Genomic DNA, 26,704 nt, shown 5'->3' with positions numbered 1-26,704 from the left:
GTGACATTTACTGAGATGGGACAGGCTGAGAAAAGGATAGATGAGGTTTTTTTGGGGGGGTGGAACAAATGTTAAACATCTTAAGCCTGAGATGCCTATTTTACACCTAAATGGAAATGTCTAGTAGGTACTTAATATATGTCTGGAGATCTGGGGAGATGTCAGAACTTGGGCGTTAGCATAGAGCTGAATTGTAAGGCCATGGAGTTGGAAGAGATCTCCTTGGGAGAAAGTGTTAATAGGGAAGAGAAGAGGGCTGAGGGTTAAGGGCTAAAGCCTTGGCCTACGCCAACATTTTTAAATGGAAGTGGCTTTGGATCCAGCAAAGGAGGTTGAAGAGCCATTGAGGTAAGATGAAAATGGGTAGAAATGGAAGCAAAAAGAAGAAAGTGTTTCAAGAAGGAGGGAGTAGGCTGTTTCAATGTTCTGTAAGTCAGATAGGATTGGGGAAAATGCAAGTCACAGTTGATAAGTGGAGGGGTGAGGATCAAACTCTAATTGGGTGAGTTGAAGAAACGAAGGGAAGTGAGGAATGGAGACACCACTTTTGAGAATTTTTTTTGGGGGGGGGTTGGATAAGTGGAAAAAGGGAGACAAAAGATGTGAAGATGAAATTGTGTGTATGTGAAATCTTTATGTAAACTATAAGCTTTAGGCTTATTTTGTTAGTTATTATTGAACTCCTAGGAATTTCAAACTAGCTTAGTGTGAAGAATCACTAAGATGCTACTGCTAGTCTCCAGCTTGCTGGCTATTAAGCCTCAAAATATCTCCAGCCTATGAAAAGCCGATACATGAAGAGACAGAAATAGAGAACAGAGCGGAAAACGAAGGGGAAAGGGGGAAAAGGTTTGCTGAGTTAATATTGTCCTCCCAGGGCCCCCGTAGGGCAGTCTCGCAGCTCTTACGTAATTTTAGAGGCGGAGACGACAGGAAATTTAAACCGAAGCCGCGGCCCTGGGCACCTAGAGAATGATGTTATAGTTGCAGAGAAACAGCCGGCGCACGGGAGGCTGAAAGCTCATGGAACCCGCGAATGTGATACGGCGGCCTTAGAGGAGTACGGAGGCCGAGAAAGAGCCGAGAATTTGAGGAGGGAGCCGGGAAAGGGTACGGATGCCGGGAAGGGGAAGCAGGGGTGAGAAGCAAGGCGGAAAGGGTCCTAAGAGTTAAAGAAGGGTGCGGGGTTGGGAAGTGGGCACAGGAATTGGGGAGCAGATAGGTCCGGGAGCTGGGGAGAGTAGAGGGACCGAGAAGGGGTCACAGGAATAGAAGGGATAGAGATCTAAAGGGGGCAGAAGGACTGGGGGGACAAGAGCCTGGAGGGAGGCACGGGAATTGAAATGTAAGACAAGGGGTGGCGAAGAGGCCACGGGAGTTGAGGGAGCAGAGTGTGAAAGCGGGCAGAGGGACTGAGGGATAAGAACCTAGAAGGAGGCGCGGGAATGGAGAGGGGACATGGGTTGGGATGGAGTTGAGTCTTGGGGTTCCTGGGACCCTCGATGGGAATTGTGCGGGGTTTGGGAGGCGGGAGGAGGGGATGATGGAAGGTCGAAGGCTAGTGAAGGTGGTTCAGCTGCTGTTTTGTCCTTCTTTTTCAGGCGACGATTGCCTTGAACTGGAGAGTTCAATGGCTGAGAGTAGGCTCCGGGCTCCGGACCTAGGTGGGTAACAGGTCAAACCTAGGGATGCGAGGTCACAGTTGCAACTCCCGCCCCAGAGTCTCTTGGGAAGAAAAGGCCGAGAAATGTTAGTTCTCTTAAGGTTTTCTAATTACTTTGTGTGGCGGAGGGGGAGTGGGGGAGTGGAGTATGTGTTGAGGGATGTCATGGATCATTTAGGAATTCATGATAAAGGTCAAACAAGAGCTTTCAGTCAGATATTATGAATAAGATTAGAAGACTTGCTAATTATTAACTTATAAAACCCGTATCCATGGTTATTTTTACCATACAATTCTTAAAGTTATCGATAAACGGCCCCACCCAATTAGATAAGTATTCCAGCATGTAGTCACTTCCCTCGGTACTGCCTTCTCCCCTCTTAGCATCATCTAGTTTGAGTCCTGGATTGTTACACATATGCCATTTGTTTGTTGCCTTTCAAACAGTGATACACCTCACTAAATTATTTACTCTCCCTTCCCGTGTCTGTTGCTTTCTTCTGGATCTATTTCTCTTTTTGCTGATGAACTTTCTCCAAGAGTGTTTTCAAAAGGGGGCTTTATGTGATAACCTTTCTGAGGCTTGTATGCCTGAGAACATGTTTATTTCACCCTTGTATTAAAATTCTTGAGTCAAAGTTTTTTTTCCTTCAACACATTGAAAAATGACGGTGGTTTCTTCTTGCAAAAAGCAGGTGCTGTTGAAAATTGATGTCGATCTGATTCTTGTTACTTAGTTTGTGACCTGCTTTTCTCTGTAGAAGATTTAAGATTATCCTCTTTATATTTGTTCTTAAAATTCACTATACCATAACCATGTGTGAATTTTGGAGGGTTTTAGTTTTCATAAAAATAAAATTATGAGAAATGAAAACAAAAATTACAGTTTTATGCTTACACAGTTTATTTTTTTTAATTTATCTATTATTTATTTTTGGCTGCGTTGGGTCTTTGTTGCTGCACGCAGGCTTTCTCTAGTTGGGGCAAGCGGGGGCTACCCTTCATTGCGGTGCGAGGGCTTCTCATTGCAGTGGCTTCTCTTGTTGCGGAGCACAGGCACTAGGTGCACAGGCTTCAGTAGTTGTGGCTCGCAGGGTCAGTAGTTGTGACTCACGGGCTCTGGAGTGCAGACTCAATAGTTGTGGCACACGGGCTTAGTTGCTCCGCAGCATGTGGGATCTTCCCGGACCAGGGCTTGAACCCATGTCCCCTGCATTGGCAGGCGGATTCTTAAGCACTGCACCACCAGGGAAGTCCCTATGCTTGCACAGTTTAAAAGGCCAAGGTATGTCTCACACACACACACACACACACACACACACACACACACACGAGTGGGAGTTGCTCCCCCTTTCATAACTCCTGATTCCCACTCCCTAGGGTACAACCATTTATGCTCTTTTAGCTATTTCTTCTAGTATTACCTTCTTATTTCTAAATAGCGAGATCATACTGCTTTTGTTGTTTTCAATTTTCAATTATATCTATTGACTTTCTGATATAGAGGATAAAGAGATTTTTCTGGCCCCCTCTCCTCTACATCACACATAAACACATACACATTTCCCTCCTCTCCTCCCATTCCCCCAATATATATGTAGTAATTTTTGTTGTCATTTTTGTATTTACATTATGATGATATTAGCTGAGCCATATAGCAAACCGAAGTAAGCTTTGTTTTCTGTGTATGGATCACTAATTCATGTCTAAATATAAACCAAAAATATAAACCTTCTCTCAATACTTTCAAGCTCATCAGAGAATCAGTTTCTTCTTTGTGGGGGACATACCTCCTGAGACCATTTGTCTTAGTACTACAGTCTGGTCCAGCTCTGCACTAGGCCTGTTGCACTGATTCCATCCTAGGCTCTCCCTTCATCATTCTGTGGAATTCCCTTTGCCGCTTTCCTCTGTAGGGTTCCCTGTGTTCTAAATTCCATATTTTCCTCTCTTTGTTTACATCCTCATTTTGGGTGAGTACATCTTCTAGTATAGCTTCCTGAGAAAGGGTATGTGACAAGTAAAGTTTTTGAGACCTTGTAGGTATGACAGTTCTTTATGCCACATAAAGAGTTCTAGGTTGGAAATAGTTTTCTCTGAGTTTTGAAGACACTTTTCATCTTTTAGCTTCCACTGTGCTGTGGCAAAGTCTGATGTTGTCAGTATTTCCACCCTCGTCCTGCACACTGACTGCAAGGGCCTAGACCCCATGTGCTCTGAACCACCCCTACCCCATCTAGCATGATTGCTGTCTAGCAACAATACTGCTGTTATTATTGTCTCTCCTTTTTACTTCCGAATTAGTCGTCATTATGATTGTTTTACACAGTCAGTGATTGTTTAGATTTATACATATTTTTACCAGTTTGGGGACATTTCAGTCCTTCCTTCTGGGTTCAGTTTCCTTCTTTCCAAAGTATACCTTTTAGAAGTCCTTTAGTAATAATTGGTTGATGATAAACTGTTTGGGCTTTTGTTTAAAAAATGTGTTTAGTTTACCCTCATTCTTTATTTAATCAGATGTAAAATTCAAAGTTGACATTTATTTTCCCCCAGCATTGTAAATACTTATTTTAATAAAATTTAAGTATTTAATCATTTAAATACTTATTTTATAGTCTATGCCTGATCATTCTGTTTGAAGCTCTTGGGGATCCAATCTTGCTGTCTTTAATTTCTGCTGATTCTTATCCATGATGGTTTGTTTTCTTTGTGTGTTTTTTAATGTTGGAGTGTGAGCTAATGTTTGATGATGGTTTTTTTGTGGGGTTTTTTTGCGGTACGCGGGCCCCTCACTGTTGTGGTCTCTCCCGTTGCAGAGTGCAGGCTCAGCGGCCATGGCTCACGGGCCCAGCCGCTCCGCGGCATGTGGGATCTTCCTGGACCGGGGCACGAACCCGTGTCCTCTGCATCGGCAGACAGACTCTCAACCACTGTGCCACCAGGGAAGCCCCATTCCCTTTTTTTTAATTAAAAAAATTTTTTATTGAGGTACAATTGACATACAACATTCCCTTTTATTGTTGAATATTATTCTGTTGTGTGGATTACCACATTTTATCCATTCAACGGTTGATGGACATGAGTTTCCACTTTCTGGCTATTATGAATAATACTGCTGTAGACATTTGTTTCCAGGTTATCGTGTGGACATATATTTTTTTCCATGAGTGTACCTAAGAGTCATGTTGCTCGGTCATATGGTAACTCTCTGTGTAACCTTTTGAGGAACTGACAGACTTTTCCAATTGGCTGCACCATTTTACATTCCCACCAGCAAAGAACGAGGGTTCCAATTTCTCTATGTTCTCACCAACACTTGTTATTATCTGTCTTTTTTTGTTAAAGCCATCCTAGTGGGTATAAAGTGGTATCTCTTTGTGGTTTCAATTTGCATTTTCCTAATGGCTGATGACTTTGTGCATCTTTTCATGTGCTTATTGGCCATTTGTATATCTTTGGAGAAATGTCTGTTCATGGCCCATTTTTAAATTGGATGTTTTTTTTTTAATATTTGAGGGTTTTTTTAACTATTATATTTTTACGTCCATTATCTCCAATTACTTCTTTTCTTTACCTGCTGTTCCTATTTTATGTTTCTAGTATGCTCCTTGCCGTCTTGAGGATATTTATTATGCTTTAAAATTCTTTTTTCTGTCTGGTCCATTACTTATGAGAGAAAGACAACCTATACCAGAGAAAGCATCTTTTATAGTACTTGCTTTCTTCAGTTGCCTCATATTTTCTTAGAAGCTAATGTTCTCTTGAGACTGTTAGCCACTCTGATTGGTAATGTGCTCCTGGAAGAAGATGCAAAAGCTTAGGTTCTCATGTTATGCCCCTCCTTTGAGTTTAGGGCTTGGGGGTTGGATAGAAGAGGAAAACCACCCCAAGGTGGGGAGCCCCTGGTTCCAGTGTGGACTCAGTCACCCCCCCCTTTGCAGCAGCATTCAGAGCCCCCCAGTACACACATGTTGCTTTGTACTACTCATTTGCAAGAACTGTTTCCTTGAGATATAATTACCAAACTAACCAAATGGATGGGGCAAGGGAGGGAGGCTCATTCGTGCCATCTTGACCTCTTGTTAACTGTTTCTCTTTCACGCACAAGCATATTCACCCCAAGGTAGGCTCCACCACTGCCCTGATGTTGCCCTACTGTGTCTGGTTGGTGCTGGGCTGCTCATCTGGCACTGGCAGTGACCCAGTGAGCACAACTAGAAGGCATTCTCCAGTCTCACCCTCCTGTGAGTCCTGGCATTCCGCTCTAGGCTTGCTGTTCACCCAGCCCCCCGTTTCTGACTCTGGCATCCATCTAATTCCCTCTTCAGTGGCTTCCCTAGGATTAGGTCCTGTGGAGAAAGTCACAGGCCTTGTTTGAAAGTCAAAAGGGCTTATTCTGAGAAAGCCGTCTATACAAATGTTGAATCTTTATGTTGTATCACCTGGAACTAATATAATGTTGTATGTCAGTTATACCTCAATAGAAAGCAAAAGAGGGACTTCCTTGGTGGCACAGTGGTTAAGAACCTGCCTGCCAGTGCAGGGGACACAGGTTCGAGCCCTGGTCTGGGAAGATCCCACATGCCGTGGAGCAACTAAGCCCGTGCGCCACAACTACTGAGCCTGTGCTCTAGAGCCCGAGAACCACAACTACTGAAGCCCGCATGCCTAGAGCCCGTGCTTCGCAAAAAGAGAAGCCACCACAGCGAAGAGTAGCCCCGCTCGCCACAACTAGAGAAAGCCCCCGTGCAGCAACAAAGACCCAATGCAACCATAAATTAATTAATTAATTTTTTTTTTTAAAAAAAGCAAAGAAAAAGAAAGCCTTCTGGAGAAGGTGGCCTTGGGGAGGGAACCAAACTGGCTACAGTTACAATAATTCCCCTGGCTGACATTCAGCGCATACTCCTGGTATGGCTGTATCAGATGTTTCTGGCCAGTCTCCATTCTGAATGGTTGGTGCCTGTTTTGAATAGCTCCTCAGTGAGGGTGGGTGTTTATCATTATCACTATTTCAGAAGTGAGGAAATAGGGTTTCATAGACACTAAGTGAGATTATTGTGACTTACCCAGGGTTACACAGCTAGTAGGAGGGTGAGGCAGGACTCAGAACAAAGGCCTTTTCTGTAAAATACCAAGCTGACTTTCCAGTATTTTCTGTCTCTATATACCTAGGACTTTCAGGAAAAGGGTGGTTTATGGGACCAGAAGGTAAGTGCTTGAGGGTCAGGTGCCAGCTGAGGATGGGAGAGCAGGATCTGGTTTAAGCATTATGGGAATGATAATGATGTGTAAGTCAGAGGACTCTTCCCAAAATAGTTCCCAGTCTACTGGGGAGGTCAGAGGTGGACCTGAAGGAGTGAGTAAACAAGAATATGAAGCTGAAAATACTAAGAGGACAGACAATCAGTAATGTGGAACTCAGAGAAAGAGAAACAGTATCTCATCAGGGCAAGCAGGGTTTAACTGAGGAGGTTCAATCAAAAGTCTGTCTGGCTGGTAGATAGGAAAAATTCAGGAATTCATGGAATCGAAGAGTTTTAGAAGATTTTAAAAAATACCAGGTCCATGGGACTTCCCTGGTGGTCCAGTGGCTAAGACTCTGCGCTCCCAATGCAGGGCGCTCGGGTTCAATCCCTGGCCAGGGAACTAGATCCCGCATGCCTCGACTAAAAGATCCCGCACACGGCAATGAAGATCCCGCGTGCCGCAACTAAGACCCAGCGCAGCCAAATAAATAAATAAATATTTTTTAAAAATAAAATCAGGTCCAAACCCCTCATTTAAAGTCCAGCAGTTTTACTAACTATATCTTGGTATCAGCTATTCTGGGTCAATTTTTTGAAGTATGTGTCATGCTCTTTCAATATGTTAGTTTCAAATATGTATTTTTATTTCAGGAAAGATTTTAGAGTTTTTAGTATTCTGGGTGTTTTTGTTTGTTTTAGTTTTTGTCTTCAGAGACTCTGATTATCTGTATATTAGAACTTCTGTGCTTATCTTCAATATTTGCCACCTTCTCTTGAATCCTTTTTATCTCTTCAAATGTTAACATTTTGTTGTGAAAGTTTTCAAACCTGCAACAAAGTCGAAAGTAACAGTGAGCACAGACACACCACTTAGATTTTACCATTGACATTTTATTTGTTTTGTGTGTGTGTGTGTATGTGTTTTTGTTTGTTTTGTTTTGTTGTTTTTTTGGCCGCACCACGCGGGTTTTGGGATCTTAGTTCCCTGACCAGGGTATGAACACATGCCCTGGCTGTGAAAGCACCAAGTCCTAACCACTGGGAATTCCCTATGACTGACATTTTAATACATTTGTTTTATCACATATCTGTCCATCTTTTTTTGATACACTTCAAGTAATTTGTAGACATTATAATAATTCAGCATGCATTTCATTGACCAGAATTCCATACTTGTTTGTAGTTTTTTTCCTTTTAATGTAAAACGTGTATACAATGAAATGCACAATTCTCAAAGGTATGTTCATTGAGGTGGGGTTTTTTTAGCTTGATCGAGTTATAATTTACATACTGTAAAATTCATTTGTTGCAAATGTACACTTGCAATGCTTTTTAGGTAATTTACAGAGTTGTGCAATTAACACAACAATCTAATTGCAGAATATTTCCATCACCCCAGAAAGAACCTCATGCCAGTTTGCAAACACTCCTCATCCCCACCCCCAGCCCTAAGCAGCCACTAATCTAATTTCTGTCTCTAATTTTCCTTTTCTGAACATTTCATAAAAATATAATTTACAGTATGTGGTCTTTTGTGTCAGGCTTTTCTTACTCAGCGTATTTCTGAGGTTCAGAACTGTAGCCTGTTGCTGTAGCCTGTGTCCACAGTTCATTTGTTTTTATTGCCAAATAATATTCCATCGTATGGATAGACCACATTTTGCCTACCATTTTATTTACATTTGAATTGTTTCCACTTTGGGGCCAAAATGAATAATGCTGCTGTGAACATTCTTGCCCAAGTTTTATTTGGAAGTATGTTTTCATTTCTCCTGGGGGTATGCCTAGGAGTGGAATTGCTGGGTTTCGTGTTAACTCTATACTTAACCTTTTGAGAAACTGCCACACTGTTTTCTAAAGTGGCTGCACCATTTTACATTCCCACCATCCATGTATGAGGGTTGGGTTTCTCCGCATCTGGGCTTCCCGAGGACAGGAACACAAGTCTCACGTCCACCTTGGTGGATGGGTGCCCGAGGCCTGGCCAGGTGCCATGATGCGGGGGCTGTTTGCGAGGGCTGACTGACCTGCAGGACTCTCTCTTACCTCAGGCTTCTCACTTTGCTCCCCTTTGTTGTTGTTTTCTAGGGGCTCAGCTAGGAGTTTCCAGTTGTCTGGGAAAATGCCAGAAGAGCTCACCGGATGCTGGGAGGCAGCCCTTTTCTGGAAAGTCCTTTTACTTGGATCTGCCCGCTGGCAAGAACCTCCAGTTTTTGACGGGGGCCATCCAGCAGCTGGGTGGGGTATGTAACCTGCTTCTCTCCTGTGGTACCATGTGCCTTTGTGCGTTGTAGGGCAGGAGCTGGAGAGGGATTATATCTGTGACCTCCAGGTATTTTCAGGGGTATCACTACATTTTCCCAAGCAATTTAAGTATAAACCATTTTTTAAAAATAAAGTTAAATTTGTTCCCTAATTGGAAAAGTAATATCTGTTCATTCTAGAGACTTTGGAGAACATGGAACTGTTCAAGTAACAACCATCATTGTGATATATTTATTTTCTTGTGGATTCATTTCTCCCTTCCCTCCCCTCCCCTCCCCTCCCCTCCCCTCCCCTCCCCTCCCCTCCCCTCCCCTTCCCTTCTCTTCTCTTCTCTTCTCTCTCTCTCTCTCTCTCTCTCTCTCTCTCTCTCTCTCTCTCTCGTGGCTTTATTGAGATATAATTCACATACCATACAATTCACCCATTTAAAATATACAGTTCAATGGTTCTTAGTGTATTCACAGAGATGTGCAAATTGTGTGATTACACAGTCAATTCTAGAACATTTTCATCAGCCCCCCCCAAAAAAAGACCTATGCCTATCATCAGTCACTCCCCATTTCCCTCAACACTCCCAACCCTGTATAACCACTCATCTACTTTATTTTATTTAATGCTTATTTTCTGTGTGGCTATGATCATGAATACATTTTTGATTACCAACTTTTTGCCCATAACCTTAAAGCATTAGCACTTTCCTATCATTCTTACCCCTTATGGACATTCTTTGTAATGAGTATATAATATCCTTTTGAGTAAATTATTAATTTATTTAACAGTTAACCTATGGGCATTTAGATTATTTCTGAATTTTAGCTCTTATAAATAGTACTGTGGTGAACAACTTGGGTAAAAGCATTTGCTGTATCTGAGTCCATTACAATATTTTCTAGAGCACATCATACAGTACTTTTAGTAAGGGGTTGACAGGGGTATTTCTGTGTTTAGAAAATAGGATGGTAACACTTGGCCCAAAAGAGGCAGGTAACTGGGGAAATTGCATGAATAGGATCAGAATGCAGAGGCTCTTTGCCATCAAACGAATGGAAACTCAGGGATATAGAAACTCAGCAATGGGGATGGACAGAATGATGATTATACACCCAAACCAGCCCAAAATTACATGTTGAACTTTCAGTCTGTTCTTTCATTTAGCCTTTGCTGTGTAAAAAACCACCCCAGAACTTAGGCTTAAAACTATTTATTGTTTCTCACTGTTCTGTGTACTGGCTGAGTGCTTTCTCTGCTGGTTTCATAAGGGCTCACACCTGCAGCTGCGTTCGGCTGCAGGGTCAGCTGGGCTGGAAGGACCAGAGATGACCTCACTCACACAGCTGGCTGTTGGTGCTGGCTGCCTCTATGTGACTTCTCATACATTGTATGAGAAGTGTCTTACATACGTCATATGTATATACACCATCATATGTACATACAGTGAGCTAGACCAGCTAATGTACAAGGTGGTCTTAGGGCAGCTTTCCCAGAAGATGAAGGGAGAAGCTATAAGGTCTCTTGAGGCTGTAGAACTCACACGTATTACTTTCATCACATTCTGTTGGTCAAAAGGAGTCCAATTCAAGGGAGTGGACAGATAGGCTCCATCTCCTGATGGGAGGAACAGCAAAGTCAAAGGAGTGGGTTTGTTGGGATGGGAGGAACGTGTGGCCCTGAAATCATCTTTTTGCCATATTACAGAAGATAGGCACACTCCTTCAAGCCATAGCTTTAAAGATTTTTTAAAATTGTGATAAAATGTATATGACATAAAATATGCCTTTTTAACCATTTATAAATTCATTCTTTTAAGTTCATTGGCATTAATTATATTCATCCTGTTGTATAACCATCACTATCTGTTTCCAAAACTTTTTTCACTCCAAACAGAAACTCTGTAACCTTTAAGCAGTAACTTCCCATTTCACCTCCCCCTAGCCCCCGTAGCGCGAATCTACATTATGTTTCTGAATTTGCCCATTCTAGATACCTCATATCAGTGGAATCACTGATGTTTGTCCTTTTGTGTCTGGCTTATTACACTTTAGCATAAAGTTTTCAAGGTTCACCCATGTTGTAGAATAGATCAGAGCTTCACTTCTTTCTCATGGCTGAATAATGCTCCATTGTATGGATAAACCACATTTTGCTTATCTATTCATCCATTGATGGACACTCCGGTTGTTTCTGCTTTTTAGCTATTATGAATAATGCTGCAGTGAACATTGGTGAACAAGCATCCATTCGAGTCCCTGTTTTCAATTCTGTTGGGTGTATACCTCGGAGCAGAATTGCTGGGTCATGTGGTAATCCATGTTTAGCTTTTTGAGGAACCTAAACTTTTTTTTTAAACCTAAGTGTCAGGTTTCTCATCCAGTCACACTTCAGAGAGATCATCCATCCTTACTTTCACAGGTGTGCTGGAGCTGGCAGCTACTGGCTCACGGGAACCAATTGTTACCATCTCTTTCCAGTTCCACATTCGTTGATGTCATCTGGTAGCTTGCAATCAGCCACAGTAGTATCTTAACCCCACAGAAATCGGCAGATGCTACAAAGCGGGTTTTTTCACCCGGAGAGTTGGTCATTAAGCATTTGCCAGCTCACTACTGCTCATTTCCGTCTTTTCTTCTTCCCACAGACATGAGTTTTGTCATTGCGTTTCTGGCACTGTGTTGGGTTCTTGGGATGCAAGATGAGTCAGAGCCTCTCAGTGCCGTGACGGGCTCACAGGTAGGATGAGCAGGTATTTAGGCAGCTGAGTCATAGCCAAAACCCATTTTTGTTTCAGGCTCCTTTTGGTAGGGTGGTCAAGATTACCGATGCAGCGTCTGGATGTCCCAGTGTATCTTCACAGCAAAATCATGGCTTAGCCAAGTTCTTATCTTCTCCGATCACTTCAGTGTGCTCTCACTCCATGCAAACTCAAACTAGTCAAATACTCAGAGCCTCCAGGCTTCTGCTGCTGGGTCAGGAGGAGCTGCAGTTCTGGAGACAAGAACCTGTGTTTTATATATATATATATATATATATGTAAACCCTGTTGTATTTCAGGATGATGTCTTCTTGGGGGCCTGGCACTGAACTGCATTTGGTCTATTTAAAGACATTGATTCTAGAACTTCTGGCAGCCAAGATTTCCTTCCCCTACCTCTCGATATTGATGATTCTACTTCTGCCTTTTGGGTTTTAGCCACCTCTGTGATCTGGTTTCAGGTAATTGAGGGGTTTCTGAGCAAAGAAGTAAGTTACATCGTGTCCAGCCGCAGGGAGGCAAAGGTCGAGAGCAGCGGGACAAGTCACAGAGGCTGCCCCAGCCCCAGCGAGGTCAGAGTGGAAACACTGTCCGTAGCCAACCCAAAAGGCAGCCGTGCCAGCCCCGCACAGAAAGCTGTGGACTCGGTAAGAACCTCGTGGGGAAGGAGGTGTGGGTCTGATAAACGAAGGAAGCAGGCCTCGGTGAGCCCGCTCCGGCAGTTTCTGGTTTTAGTTTCATCTGGTTTATTTTAATCTCATATTTGAATTCAGGGGCTGAAACTGTCTTATCACAGCTCTGGATCCACACACCTCAGCGACATGCTATCCCCATGCCCTCCCTTCTGTGATACACGGTCACTTTTTCTGGGACTTCAGAGTCTGAGGCTCAGAAGCGGTAGGAGCGTCCTCTGTAAACCAGAGAGGGCTTGTTGGATTGGCCGAAGCTTGTCTGCTGGGGAGTGCGGGCTCTTCAAGAGAGGTCTCAGGACATTTGTAACGCTTGATCTTGGGTGAATTCAGAATGCCCTTCACCAGGCTCCAAGCTGCCTGGGCTGCAGCTCCCTGTGGGTGACCTGAACTTGAGTGTGGCTTTACCTTTACCTCTGGAAGGTTCTCCGGGCTCTCACTTCTGCCACTCCTCAGCTGTCACTGCTCCCAGCTTTCCGAGGGATGTGACTCCCAGACGTCCTTGCCAGCCCCCGTGGAAACATCTGTTTGTGCACAGGTGGTCTCCACAGCTGCCCCCATGGCTCCTCTCTTCCGCCAGGTGCCTCTGAGCAGAGGGAAGGAGCTCCTGCAGAAGGCCATCAGGAACCAGGTGAGCTGAGGGGGATGGGCTGGAGGCCGGTGTCTCTGGCACAGGGACGGAGTCAGCCTTGCCTCCGGAGGTTCTTCTGAAGCACTAACACAAAAGGCACACCCAGGCAGATGTGTAGAATTGTCGAGATTTTCTCCTTACAAACAAGGAAGTGGGGCTCAGAGAAGTTAAGTAATCTGCCCAGAGTCACCCAGGGTGGAGGTGGTAGAGCCAGGATTTGACTCCATGATCTTTCCAGCTCCAGGGCCTCCCAAGAGAACTTGGGAGAAACGCTGTGGCACGTGTCAGACTTTGTACGGCTTTCACAAGTAGCTGTTTATCCTTTTTGTGAGAATCCAGGGCCATTACAGTGAAGTGGCAGGAGGAGGAGTTAAGGTGACCTTGCAAAGGAGTAGTTCAGGTGCCATCAATGGGCGCCTTGGCTGTGGCTGTGACGCGGGAGGGTGGTGTCGCCGGACTCGGCCAGCCAGCGTAGTTTCCTGCTCGATGATGGTGACTGTCACTGGTGTTTATTGTGTCCTTCTGGTCCCAAGGTGGCCAGAGCAGAGCCTATAGGCAGATCAGCAGTCCGTGCCCTCCCCATGTGGCCAGCCCGTGCAGAGGAGAGGGTCTTCCCAGGGGTTGGGATCAACTGTCCAGGCCCTGTGCTCTCGCCCCTGTCCGCCCCGCCCCACACAACAACCCCGCACGTGGATGACCCGGGGCTCCCAGAAGCCAGGCCAGCCTGTCCCCTTGTGTTCAGGCCTTGGGGGGTCTCATGCTCCTGCCTGACTTGGCTTGTCTTTCCAGGGCAGCAGCGGCGGAGGCGGTGGCGGGCGCGGCAGCAGCCTCCTGAGCAACGCCCGCTCCTGGGGAGTGCGGATTCTCCACGTGGACGGTACCCTTCCTGCCCGGGGCCTGCGGAGGGGAGGGTTGCCAACTTTGTCTGGGAACCTCGGCTGTGATGGGGACCGGAGCCGTGTCCTAGTTGAAGCCAGATGTCCTCAGTTACTTACCGTGCGGCTCTGCTACGGCGGGGGGTAGGGCGTGGGGAGCAGCACGAGCAGTAGCAGAGCGCGGGCGCTGGGGAGGCTGCTTTGTTTAACCCACCGGACAGCCCTCCTCAGCTGCTGTGACGATCCTGTTTTACAAATAAGAAACAAATCCTAATATCCATGACCCCTTATCAGGTATTTCCGCTGTGCTAGGAATCGCCTTATTTAATCCTCCTCACCGCAGTCTTCTGCCCATTGTACAGATGAGGAAATTGAGCCTCAGAGAGTGGATTAAGTAAATTATCCATAGTCTCACCAGGAGTGAATAGTGTGGCTCACATTCCCACCTATTTTGGCTCAACTAAATTTCATGTTCGTTCTTTCCTCTAGGGTTGCCTCACACTATAACCACCTGTTTGCAGGTTATAGTAAATTTACATGAGAATAGCTGTCTTGAATCTGCAGCCAGCCCTCACACCCAGCTGCACTTTGAGTCTGGGGTTTTTTCTCTGACCCATTGAAGGGGGATGGTCCAGATCCAGCCCTAGATCTGTGGTCGGTTGGGGGGGGTGCGGGTGGTCGGGAACTGTGCTGGGGAAGATCCTGGTCTGGGGTGCTGGGGGGTTCCATCGCCGCTGGAAAACCGGCCATTTCTGACTTGATCTAATTTCCTGCCTTCCGTGTATTTGAGAAGCCGCAGCATGTGTAGCCCCTGCTGGGTCTGCCACCTAAGGGTGCATCTGAGAAACTGCCATGGCTTGGTCTCCCCCACAGAAGCCGCTCTTCAGTAGTACCTTAAAGCTCTTTATGGGTCATAAGGCACCTCCTGTTCAAGACTTGTATTCAGTGCTCCAAAGGAGCATGAAGCCAGCTTAGGTACTTTTCCAGGGATAGAGGACCCAGCCCTCTCTTTTATTATCAGCAGGTGCAGAGATGACACGTAGCCAGAAGGTGGCAGGCAAGGCTGGTGTGATCCAGCACGCCAGGCCGGGTGAGAAGTTTAGTCCCCCAGCCCCACGGTGGGGCTGTGCTGGGGAGATGAGGAGAGGGAGCCTTGGCTGCAGCCCTCTGTTTCCTCCACAGCGATGGTGATGCACGTACAGCAGCTGTCTCTTGACGCGCCATGTGTGAAGAAGCAAGGGCCAAAGGAGCCAGAGGTAGGTCATTCCCCTGAACTGAAGGGCAACAGTAAAGTCTGTGACAACGCTGGTAAACCCAGGACCCACTCCAGCCACCTCCTTCTGGCCTCGACCGAGAGGAGCTCGGCCTCTCGGTCAGCTCATCCCTGGTGCTCACAGCCCTGCGTTGCCCTGTCTTCTCTCTTCCCTGTGCTACCTGCGCATCCCCCATGCTACACTGAGGCATTCGTTGCAGCCTGGGCTGTGGACTGCCTGCGGGTAGTCCTGGCCTGGATAAAACATAAACACTCCTGGCCTGCTGGCCAGCCTGCCCTTCTGAGGATGGCTCTTGGCCCGGGAATGAGCCTACAGATTGCACGGGTGGCGGCAGTGGGGTGATGGTGTTGGAAGTAGCTGCCATATTCCCAATTCTTGTTTGGCTTTTCCTTCCTTTGCTGGAGTTAGAAATTGATGTGTATCACGTCAAGAGAGCCGGGCTGATTTAAAGCCACGGGGTGTTCACCCAGCCTGAATCCGAGGAAAAGTTAAGCCCTACAGGTCCATCCAGGGCCTGATACCCAGGAGCAGAACCACATCCAAACCAGATGGCGTGCTCAGCCTCGACGCCCCTCGCCCCAGCCCCTCTGGTTTGGGCATCTTTAGGGTCTTGGCGCCGCTGCTACGTAGATTTACATTGCTCGCATTTGGGAAAAGTATACAATGAAAGTCTCGTTCCCCTCCAACTCCTGCTCCCCTGCCACCGAGCTCCCTCCCTGAGGTCCACAATGTGAATAGTTTCTCAAATGTCCTTCCAGGACTCCAAGCATCTACAAGCAGATACGTCAAAATTCCCCCCTTTTACGCGAATACATAGTATTTTTACTTTGTTTGCTTAATAATCTCTTTTGTAGTTACTTGGGACCCTTTCGGAGCAAGTTCTGGGTGCAATCTGCTAATAGGTGAGGGCAGGTGGAAGGCTTCTTTGGGCTGTGTTTGCCCCGGCAGTGTGGCCTGGAGGAGAATCTGGAACCTCCTCGGGCCCAGAGGCGCAGACAGTCATGGAGCCATTGGATCTCTCATCCTATCCGCACCCTCCCAACTCTTTAACTGATTTTTAAAAACTTGTTCCATTTGGTTTTTAATATTAGCTTTGTTTGACCTTGGCCTAAAAGTTGGTTTGTTGTGGGTTTTTTTGTTTATTTTATTTATTTATTTTTGGCTGCATGGGCCTTCGTTGCTGCATGCGGGCTTTCTCTAGTTGCAACAAGCGGGGGCTACTCCTTGTGGTGGTGCACAGACTTCTCATCGCAGTGGCTTCTCTTGTTGTGGAGCACGGGCTCTAGGCGCACGGGCTTCAGTAGTTGTGGCACATGGGCTCAGTAGTTGTGACTTGCAGGCTCTAGAGCACAAGCTCAGTAGTTGTGGCGCACGGGCTTAGCTGCTCCTCAGCATGTGGGATCTTCCCGGACCAGGGCTCAAACCTGTGTCCCCTGCATCGGCAGGCGGATTCCTAACCACTGTGCCACCACGGAAGTCCCCTAAAAGTCGGTTTTGACAAACACAGTCAGGGTATGCAAGGTAGGGCACCGTAAGCAAGAGGTGTTGTCTTCACCCTTTTCCTATCAGCTGCCCTGAAATGGTAGCCATGCCTAGAAAATACAGGCTGCCGTTAGCAAGCACCTACTCTGCGTCAGGTCTGTTACCTGCTGGAATTTCATCTGTGCCACATCCAAAGAGTTAAGTGGGAACTCCGCACATCGGCCCCCTAGCCCTTGCTCTTTGCTCTGCCCTGCATTCCCTGTACAAAGTCAGCTGCCGTTGAGATTCACGCACAGAGTTCACCACACTTCAAGTCCCTGGGGAGGTGGAGGGAGCCGTGGTGCTGAGGTCTGCTCCAGCTCACAGTCCAGCCGTGGGCAGGAAGCTAAGTGGGGCAGACTGGTGGCAACTCGGCTCACTGGGCCCAGTTCCTCGACCCCCCCCTCCCCCCGGCTGCCTCACATCCTTAACCTATTTTCCCTTTCCATTTAGGGAACATGTCCAGCAGAGTCAAGAACACGGAAAGGTCAGTGTGATAGCTCTTCCTCATTTAATTGCCATCCTTCCCTCCCTAAATGCTTCCCCACGACTCCCTCTGTGGCAGCATCTGCTCACTTTTCTGCGGCAGGAAGCAAGTCCAGGTTGTATGGCCCCATCGTGTTTCCAGGGCCTGAGCTTCGGAGCGGAGAGTGGTGGGAGAGAGGCCTCCATGAGCGAGTCCCGGGCTGCTGGGCTGGGCCTTCTCTTTAGAGCCAAGACCTCAGGCGGTCGCTCTGGCTCCTGCATCCTCTGGCTGTTCCCGGTCACTGATCGCAGTTCAGCATCCTTTTCCTTCTGATTCAGGAGCAGTTTGGGGTGGGCACTTTGACAGTTGCCTACCACTTGCAGAAATGCCAGACTCCCTGAAACTGACAGAGAGGCAGAATGATAGGCCCGGCTCCTCTTGGACAGCAGGAGAGTTTCTCCCCCTGGATGTTCCTCCCAGAGATGCTCTTTAAGTGGCATTTATTCGTGCACAAACAGGAGCTAAGAAAAGTCACTTGGCACCTCTCACGTTTGAAATCCAAGGAAATCTGTAGGGGAATTGATTTTAATCACTGCCTCAGTTAATTAGAAAGACGAGAGGTCGCCCCAAAAAGCAATTAATGGGATCTGCTGCTTCGCAAGGAGAAAGGCTGCTTCTGTTTGGGCACTGGTGGCCTGGAGCGGGTCTGGGAGCTGAGAGGGGCCAGCCTCTTTGGGGATTTGGTTCTGCCCAGGCTTCCAGTGCCTTGGCTTCCCCTTTGACAGGACTTCCGGTCATTGTGGGAGCGTGGAAGTGGTTTATAATGCCTAAGAGAGTCTGTAAACTGTGCAGATAGGCAGCTAGTAGGGGATGAATCTCTTGATTAATTGACTCCAAATCTGTCTTCTCAGCACCCCTTTGCCCTGTTTTTTTCAGGAACCAGATTTCACTTTTGATGTTTTTTTCCTGCCCTTCTGCCAAGACCTCGAAACACTCTTTAGCTCCCTTCCTCACTGCTCCTCCCCTCAAAAAAACCCAGGATCCTCATGGAGAATTCTGTCTAGGAGCTGTTCTCAGGCCCCTTGGGATTCTGAGACACCAGGAGTAAAGGTCTGGGAAGGAGCTGAGGCTTTTAGCAGAAATCAACAGGGGCTAGGTTTCTCCCACGCAGCCAAGTTTCTGACGGTCGAGGTTGACAGCCTCCAGCACCCACTCCTAGGACCCCGGGCACCCTGCAGCCTCTCCCCGCAAGAGTTGCTGCCTCTCTCCCAGGTAGAGGCTGGAGGAATTAAGAGTGGGTGCCTCGCTCTGCAAATGGAAAGGCGCACCTCGGGGCGGCGAGTGTTCCAGCTCCGAGAGCCTTTTAGGCTTTGGCAGAGCCTCACCTCCCTGAGCATTTCCTGCATGTAGAGCTCAGGCCCCACACCGGAGCAGACAGATGGCTAACGGGCACACTCTTCCTTCCAGTGGCCAGACTGAAGGCACCGTTCCTCAAAGTCGAAGATGAGAGCAGGTGAGTGGGCCACCAGACACACATGGAGGAGAGGTACTCGGGGGCCCCAAGCTGCCATGGGGACATGGAGCCCCTCAGCCCTGCACTTTTGTCTTCCCTGGAAGCCCCTTTGTCCCCTCTGTCATGGAAAAGTCTCACACGGTGCCTCTCAGGAGGCACCGTGCCCAGCCAGCACTCCTCTTGGTCATAAGTCAGAGGTCAATGATCCTGTGTGTGAATTCCCTCCTTTTAATGCTCTGCTTTTGTGAGTCCATGGTGTCCCATCCGGGCTCAGTTTTGCTCCTCGTTTCCCCCCACATGTACACTGACAATACCGAATCATTGCTGGTATTAGTGCTAGTACCGTCTTGGATGAAGTGAAGATCTCTGGGGTGATATTGGGGTTCCCTTGTCAGATCACCTTGTACTTGATGAAGCCTTTCTGTCTGGCTGTGTAAAACCCTTTCCTGGTACATGTTATCTTGTGACAGCCCTGGGTAAAACTGGCATGAGGAGAGTCCATTCTCTTCCCAGTGGGGAAAGTGAGGTCAGAGAAATTAAGGGACATGAACACGGCCACTTTCCTAATGAATCTTAGCCCAAAGCTAGAATCCACATCCAGCCGGGCACCCTCTCCACTCTGCCCTGTCTGCCCCCACGAGGGCCCCTTCTTACCTAGAGCAGGAAGGTCACATTGATGATAACCTGATGAGCTGTTAGCCACCTGGGTTACCACTGACTCTTCCATAGAAACTAGATCAGGAGTCTGTGAGAATCTAGAATTAACCCAAAAAGTTTTTTTAAAAGAGAAAAAGCCCACATGTACCCAGCAGCAACTCCTGCACCAGAATTCTCTGTGTCCCTCAGCTCAGGTAGGCCAGCTAGAGACCCAGGCCCAGGAGCCTGGCCTGCCTGCCCGTCCTCCAGATGGCACCGGTACACAGTACAGAGTTGGTTCTGGCAGCTCGAAAGCCAGTAGAAAGAACACAGGGATGGAAGGATGCCCTCTCGTCTGCTGTTCCAGTGGGCCGGGAGGCACGTCCTTCGCACTCAGCCCCTTCACAACCAGCTAAGTCAAGTAGTCATGACTCCAACGCAGTGGCTGAGACACCACCAGGGCCTCAGTATCTCTGCACACGGCATGCACAGGCCGTGTCACTGGTAACCGGAGCAGGGTACATGGGTTTGTGTGCCCCTGGCATCGTAGGCAAGATCCAAGTGGAGCTGAGCTTTCTCACGATCCTTTTTTATGTGTGGTTCTAAAGCAGGCGGTCTTCAAAGCCCAGCATAGCCACACCAAACTCAACTTTCCAGACTCCTAAGCAGGAACAAAGAAACATGGAGGAGGCGAAAGGCGGGTAGCAGGACTGTGAAGGGCGCCTCCTTCTCCTTCAGGGTCCAAGAAGACTTTTTTTTTTGGCTGTGCCGCATGGCTTGTAGGATCTTAGTTCCCCGACCAGGGATTGAACCCGAGCCCCCTGCAGTGGAAGCGCCGAGTCTTAACCACTGGACCACCAGGGAAGTCCCCGAGAAGACTCATTTGTTAATTCACTCCTGAGCCCACGGGGCTCTTACTGTGCCACCCAGCAACCCAGGGCTTGCTCTCCTCTGGAGTACCGGCCACTGCAACCCAACACGGTGTGCCCAGGGTTTGCTGAGTATCCACAGATCGCCAGATCTGGCTCTGAAAGTCTCCTGAACGTGAGCAACTTGAAGCAAACCCCCCAAACCACTCAGTGTAGGTCTGACTATCCAGAACCTTCACTGTGCCTCTCTTCCTTCCAGAGCACCACCCCTCAGATAGTACAAAGGACCAGCCCAGAGCAGAGATGTTCCTCTTCATGGAACAGGAAGATCACTGCTCTGGGTTAAACATCCTTGCATTTAGATTCTGCCAGGCTAGAGTCCTCAGAGGTCACGTGAAGATCGAGAAACAAAATGAAAAGATGGGAGGAACTAGATCAGGATTTGGGAGACGTGGCTTCCCATCTGGACCTGGCCACTTATGGGTTGTGAGCCCTCGGGCAAGTCACAAAACCTTTTGGGCTTTGTTTCCTCTTGTGTAAAACAGGGTAACACCGTTGTCCCGCTCAGCTCAGAGGTTACAGGATTCAGGGGAGGCAGTAAGTGTAAACAGTCTTGGAAAGTAGACAGGAAGAGTGTTAATTTAAAATATTAATCTAACCTAGTAAGGCAGATGAGAGCATTGTTCTAGAATTTAAAAGTTGGGCAGGTGAGAGTGGAATTCTCGGGAGTTGGGCCAGCCCCCCTTCCTCACCCTTTCCACTTCCCCACTGTAGTCAAAGTGGAAGTTTTCTGTGTTTCAGGAAGTTTCGTCCTTTCCACCATCAGTTTAAATCCTTTCCCGAAATTTCTTTTCTGGGACCCAAAGACGCAAGTCCCTTTGAGGCCCCGACGACTCCGGGCATCTCACACCATACCAGGTGGGTCTTTCTGGTTCCTGAGTACCAAGAGCTGGTTCCAGGCCAAAGTCCTCCCCGTTGGGCCTGCTGGTCAGATTTGGGAATGGCCATGTGTTAGCTCCTTAGGCGAGGTCTATTCCGGGAACTTAGCCCAGAGAAGAGAGACACCAGGAGTGTTCATCCATTTTATTTGGTGCTTTCCATCCATACTGAAGAATTTGACTTGTGTCCAGAGGGCAAGAGGCCGTTTTCTGAAACTCGAATTATAGACCACCTTCATCAGAGTCCCCTGGGGTCCCTTTAAAAATGCAGGGTCCTGGACTCCACACTCACAGAATCACAGTCTCTGGTGATGGAGCCCCCAAACCTGCATGTTCGTGGGCTCCCCATGTGATTTCAGTGCACATCAAAGTTCGAGGCCTTTTGGGCTAAACATGGGGGCAGGGGATCTGGGGGACCTGCCACACCATGTGGTCCAGAGTGGCTTGTATGCTGGTCGGTATTCCTACTCTGCAGATGGGTGAGAGTTTGAACCTTCACTGACCAAATCACAGAAGGAAGGTGGTTCGGGTGATGGCCTGGACACCTTCTCAGCCCCTTTCTAACTTGTGGGCCGCAGGGTTAGTTTACAGACCAGGAGAATAGAAGGCAGATGTTCAGCCCGAGGGTCCCCAGGGCCAAGGAGGACCTGTGGCTTCCACCAGCAGAAAAGGGCCACGTGATCAGGAAACAGTGCTAATGGTAAGAAAAACAGAAAGGGAATGTGGCAGTAGATGGAAAGCAGAGGAAGGCAAGAACAGGCTGGGGTGAAGTCCAGGTGCCCCTCATCCCTTTCCCAGAAGGTGCAAGGGACAGCAGAGAGGAAGTCACGAGGCTGCCCGGGCTGGGCCTGGGCGGGGTGCTCGGCCTGGGATGGCCTGGGGATGGCAGAGGAGCCGACAGGTTGTAAAGGGAAGACAGTGAAGCAGTGAAGCTTTGGTGACCCGATGTGAGGAACAGAGAGGGGGTAGCACAGCGTTCTGGGGGTGTGCATAGAAAATCTGTGGGAGGAAATGTTAAATTTTTTTTTAATTTTAAAATTGTTATATTTTGGTTCAAAATTCAAGAGTTACAAAGGGTTTAAAGTGAAAAACCTATATTCTACACCCATCCCCCAATCTCCAGACTGTGAGTCTCTCTCCAGAGAGAGTTTATGGACATAAATACATTGTGTATCCTTTGTTCCCTCTTCTCACAATATTCTTCCCTGTGCTGGATCTTGCTTTTCCACTTAATATATCTTAGATTAATTTCTATTAGTACCTAAAAAGCATCTTCATTCCCTTTAATGGCTGCAGGGTATCCCATGGTATGGATTTGCTGTATTTTATTTAACAGACACGTAGATGATTTCCAGTCTTTGGCTATCATAAACAGTGCTGCAGGGAGTCGTCTTGTTCAGAGTAAATTTGTGACTGTTCAAGCATATTTGAGGGATAAATTCCTAAAAGTGGAAATGCCAGGTCAAAGGGTGCTTACATTTGTAATTTTGAGAAATGCGGCCAAATTGCTTTTCATGGAGGTGATGCCAGGGTACACTGTCACCCGCACTGGACCAGAGCCCGTTTCCCCATCCCCTTGGCTAATACTGTGAGCTGTCAGACCTGTTGACTTCGGCCAATCTTATAGATTAAAAACCGTATCTCAGTGTAATTGTAATTTTAATTTTTTTTCTTTTTATGAATGAGCTGAAGTGTGTTTTCCTGTGTTTGATCATTTGAATTTCTTTTTGTGTAAACCTTTTTCATATCCTTTGCCCACTTTTCTATTCAGTTATTGATTACTTACTGATTTGTAAGGAGCCCTTTGTGTTTCAGAGAAACGAGCCCTTTGCTATGTTATTAGTTATAAATGTCCTCCCCAGTTTATGGTTTGTGTTTTAACTTTGTTTATGTTTTCTGCCATGCATATATTTTTAAAAATTGCATGTAGTTGAATTTTTCAGCTTTTTTCTGTTTCCTGGGTTTTGTGTCATACTTAGAAAGTCCTTAGGGGAATATTTTGGACCCGTTGAGTTTGCTGGGACGGCCAAATACCAATACCCTACAGGCTGTTAAAAATGCAGGACTGACTACAAATTATAAATGCTGGAGAGGGTGTGGAGGGAAGGGAACCCTCCTGTACTGTTGGTGGGAATGTAAATTGGTGTAGCCACTGTGGAAAACAGTATGGAGTTTCCTTAAAAAACTAAAAATAGAGTTTTAGTTTTGATGCCATATGATCCATCAGTCCCAAGACATGGAAGCAACCTAAATGGCCATCGACAGATGAATGGCTAAAGAAGATGTGATGTACACACACACACACACACACACACACACACACACACACAGTGGAATACTGCTCAGCCATAAAAGACACTGAAATAATGCCATTTGCAGCAACATAGGTGGACCTAGAGATTATCATACTAAGTGAAGTAAATCAGGTAGAGAAAGACAAATACCACATGATAGCACTTATATGTTGAGTCTAAAGAATAATACAGATGAATTTACTTACAAAATAGAAACAGACTCAGACATAGAAAACAAACTTATGGTTACCAAAGGGGAAAGGGGGTGGAGGAGGGATAATTTAGGAGTTTGGGATTCACAGATACAAACTACTGTATATAAAATAGATAAACAAGAAGGTCCTACTGTATAGCACAGGCAACTATATTCACTATCCTATAATAAACCATAATGGAAAAGGGTATGAAAAAGAAAAAATACACACACACATATATATAAACTGAATCACTTTGCTCTATAGCAGAAACTAACACAACATTGCAAATGAGCTATACTTCAATTAAAAAAAAAAAACTCAAAAAAAAAATACAGGACTGAAATTCAGAGGAGAGGTCAGGTTCGAGAAAGATGTGAAAGTCCTCAGTGAAGGTGCAGCTGTGCGGGTCAAATGAACATGGGTTTGGGTGTGCGCGCAGAGCTGGAATGTCCTCAGGGATTCTTGCTGCCAGTCATCAGCCGTCCTCACCTGTGGTTTGAGATGTGGGGGCAGGGACAGGACAGAGCTAAGAAGGGGTACTCACAGGGAGGCCTCGCCTTCCTTGCTGCCTCTCCTGAAGCCAAGTGTAGGCAGGCCAGCCTGTGCCTGCCCGGCTCTGGCCATTTTGGTCCACCCCTGCCCTGGTCTGGGCTCCAGGCCCCGGAGCAGCAGTTCCTGCTCTGAGGGCCCCAGCAGTGACCGCTTTCCCCCACCCTGTCCCCTCGCCAGAGAAGCCAGGGACCAGGAGCCAAGCCGGCGATCGGCCGCCTGCACGGTGCCCAGGAGGAAGAAGGGGTACTGCGAGTGCTGCCAAGAGGCCTTCGAGGAGCTGCGCGGGGTGAGCTCCTTCCCCACCACACGCAGCAGCTCCCAGCCTGTCCTGAGGCCGCCTGCCCCGCCCGGTCTCTCCCACCTGGTCCGCTTGTCTCCCGCCCTGGTCTGGTCTAATGTCCCTGCCTCCTCTCACCCTGGGCAGCATCTTCAGAGCCCCCAGCACCAGGGCTTTGCCCTGGAAGCCCGCCCGTACGCCGAAGTGGATCGGATCATCGCCCAGCTGAGCCACAGCTTCGCGGACATCCCCTTCCAGGCCAGCCTCCCCGGGTGAGCGCCGCCGTGCCGCCCTGCTGCGGGTGGCGGGCACGACCACCCTGAGGTGGGAAGGACCCTCAGGTTGGCGGCAGCAGGGACCAGGCTATGGCGTCCCTTCCCTTTCTTTCCCGCCATCTCCTGTCCGTTTGTTTCCGGGGGGTTGGGGTGGGGGAAGACCTCCATTTGTGGCGTCAGCTGATCAGATCAGGATGGGCCCCGATCAGAGTATGGCTCCCTTTTTAACGCCCGGGCATCGCCACAGTTAGGGGCACAGGAGGAGCCGTTCAGCTGCTGTTTCCCGCCATGTGCCTGGTCGTGGGCCTTTCTGCCTCCTAGAAGTGGGGAGGGGGTTCCTGGGTCCTTCCCAGGTGGGTGAAGAGGAGGATCTTAATGCTTCTCTCGACGTTCACCCCCAGAAAGGACTGCAGGGGACTCAGCAGAACCCCAGGGCCCTCTGAGCCCCAGCTTCCCCCTGCTGCCCACCAAGGAGCTGTGGCTTCACCTCCCACCCCAAGTCTCCACCCCGGGCAGCCTCCCTGGGCTTAGGTTGGACACCCGGGACCTGTGCTGCTTTCTCTAGCCACCAAAGGGCACAGCCTCCTGTGTGAAGTTAATAAACGGAACAGCCTCTAACCTGTTCCTCCGGCCAGCCCCGAGCACAGGCCGCAGAGCCAAGAACGGGCCTCTCACAGGGACCCAGAGTGGCCAGCTGTCTTCAGCACAACCGGAACACAGAAGGCCCCCGCTCTGCCCTCGGCCCCAGCCTCAGCCCAGGGGGACCCCAGCTTGCCACCTGCTCTGGAGTTGAACGCTATGGCCCGCTGGGTGCTTTTATCCCCACAGGCAGCCAGGCTCCTTGGCTTCGGATTGTGACCCTCCGTGTCCTGAGACTCCGCCTCCCAGCCAGCCGTCCTATCTCAGGGCAGCATCTCCCAGGAGGAGGAAAGAAGACGATCACCAGGCCCCAGGTGCCTCAGAGCAAGATGGGACAGTGGACGGCATGAAAGCACCAGCTGAACCTGTGGAGGCTGGCAAGATCCCTGGACCAATAGCAAGCCACCAGGAGCTGGGAGGGTCGGCTGATGTCTCTGTGGACCCCCAAGAGACACCAGTGTCCAGGAGCCCTGCTTACCAGTGCCTGCTGACCAGCTCTGGATTTGCTGAACTCTCCTCTGGCCCAGACCTGGCACTTGTTGGCCACAAGCGGAAGGTTCAGTTCCCCAGTGGCAATGCCGAGAAGAGGCCAGGGGTGTCCTGGCCACAGGCCTCATTCTTCGTCCCGAGAGCCCCCAGCCCCTGTGGCACCAGGACAACCAGTGGCAAGCATCTTCCCTCCCTTCCCCTTCCAGGCCATGAGCCCAGGCCTCTGGCCTCCCTCCAGCCCGTGTGCCACCAGCAGACCTGCCTGTCCCTCCCGGGCCCCTTTCCCGGGCAGCCCACAGACAGGCCAGCAGAGTTCTGGGCCACACAGGCCCCCTGGCCTGGGGGAGGATGGCCCCCAGGATCTAAGGATTCTGAGTGCGCAGGCTCTGGCCCTGTCTCCCAGCAGGCTGAGCAGCTCCCCGGCGGCCCCGCAGCTTCAGGCCAGCTGCCAGCCCACCTGCACTCAGCTGCGGGCACACAGACCCCAGGAGGACCTGCAGAGAGCCAGGCTACCTCTCTGCCCCCGCCCCTTCCAGCCAGCCGGGGGGCCAGCCGCTCCCGATGGTCCTGGACCCCCCAGCCTCTCCCTGTCTCCCAGTCCCAACCCCAGCCCAGTGCCAACAGAGAACTACTCCTGTGA

The 26,704-nt window shown here is 48.5% G+C and overlaps 1 protein-coding gene across 1 annotated transcript; it reads left to right on the top strand.

The window, feature by feature from the left end:
• Positions 1-452: 452 nt before the first annotated feature.
• Positions 453-26,704, top strand: DBF4B (DBF4B-CDC7 kinase regulatory subunit). Its single transcript, XM_065897968.1, has 14 exons — positions 453-480; positions 919-1,110; positions 1,602-1,664; positions 9,016-9,158; positions 12,391-12,576; positions 13,199-13,249; positions 14,039-14,126; positions 15,307-15,380; positions 17,373-17,406; positions 18,853-18,898; positions 21,205-21,321; positions 24,562-24,670; positions 24,809-24,933; positions 25,765-26,704. Exons 1-14 carry the CDS (start codon positions 453-455, stop codon positions 26,702-26,704), a joined length of 2,196 nt encoding a protein of 731 aa, XP_065754040.1.

The sequence above is a fragment of the Phocoena phocoena genome, chromosome 19, assembly GCF_963924675.1.
Source record: "Phocoena phocoena chromosome 19, mPhoPho1.1, whole genome shotgun sequence".
Lineage (NCBI taxonomy): Eukaryota > Metazoa > Chordata > Mammalia > Artiodactyla > Phocoenidae > Phocoena > Phocoena phocoena.
This window is presented reverse-complemented; position numbering and strand designations above follow the sequence as displayed.

Bases quoted from the DNA above. Each gene is read 5' to 3' on its own strand.
- DBF4B (XM_065897968.1), top strand. From the start codon at position 453: ATGCAAGTCACAGTTGATAAGTGGAGGG. The intron at 481-918 runs GTGAGGATCAAA...ACGTAATTTTAG, and splicing joins CACAGTTGATAAGTGGAGGG to AGGCGGAGACGACAGGAAAT. The intron at 21,322-24,561 runs GTGGGTCTTTCT...TCCCCTCGCCAG, and splicing joins GGCATCTCACACCATACCAG to AGAAGCCAGGGACCAGGAGC.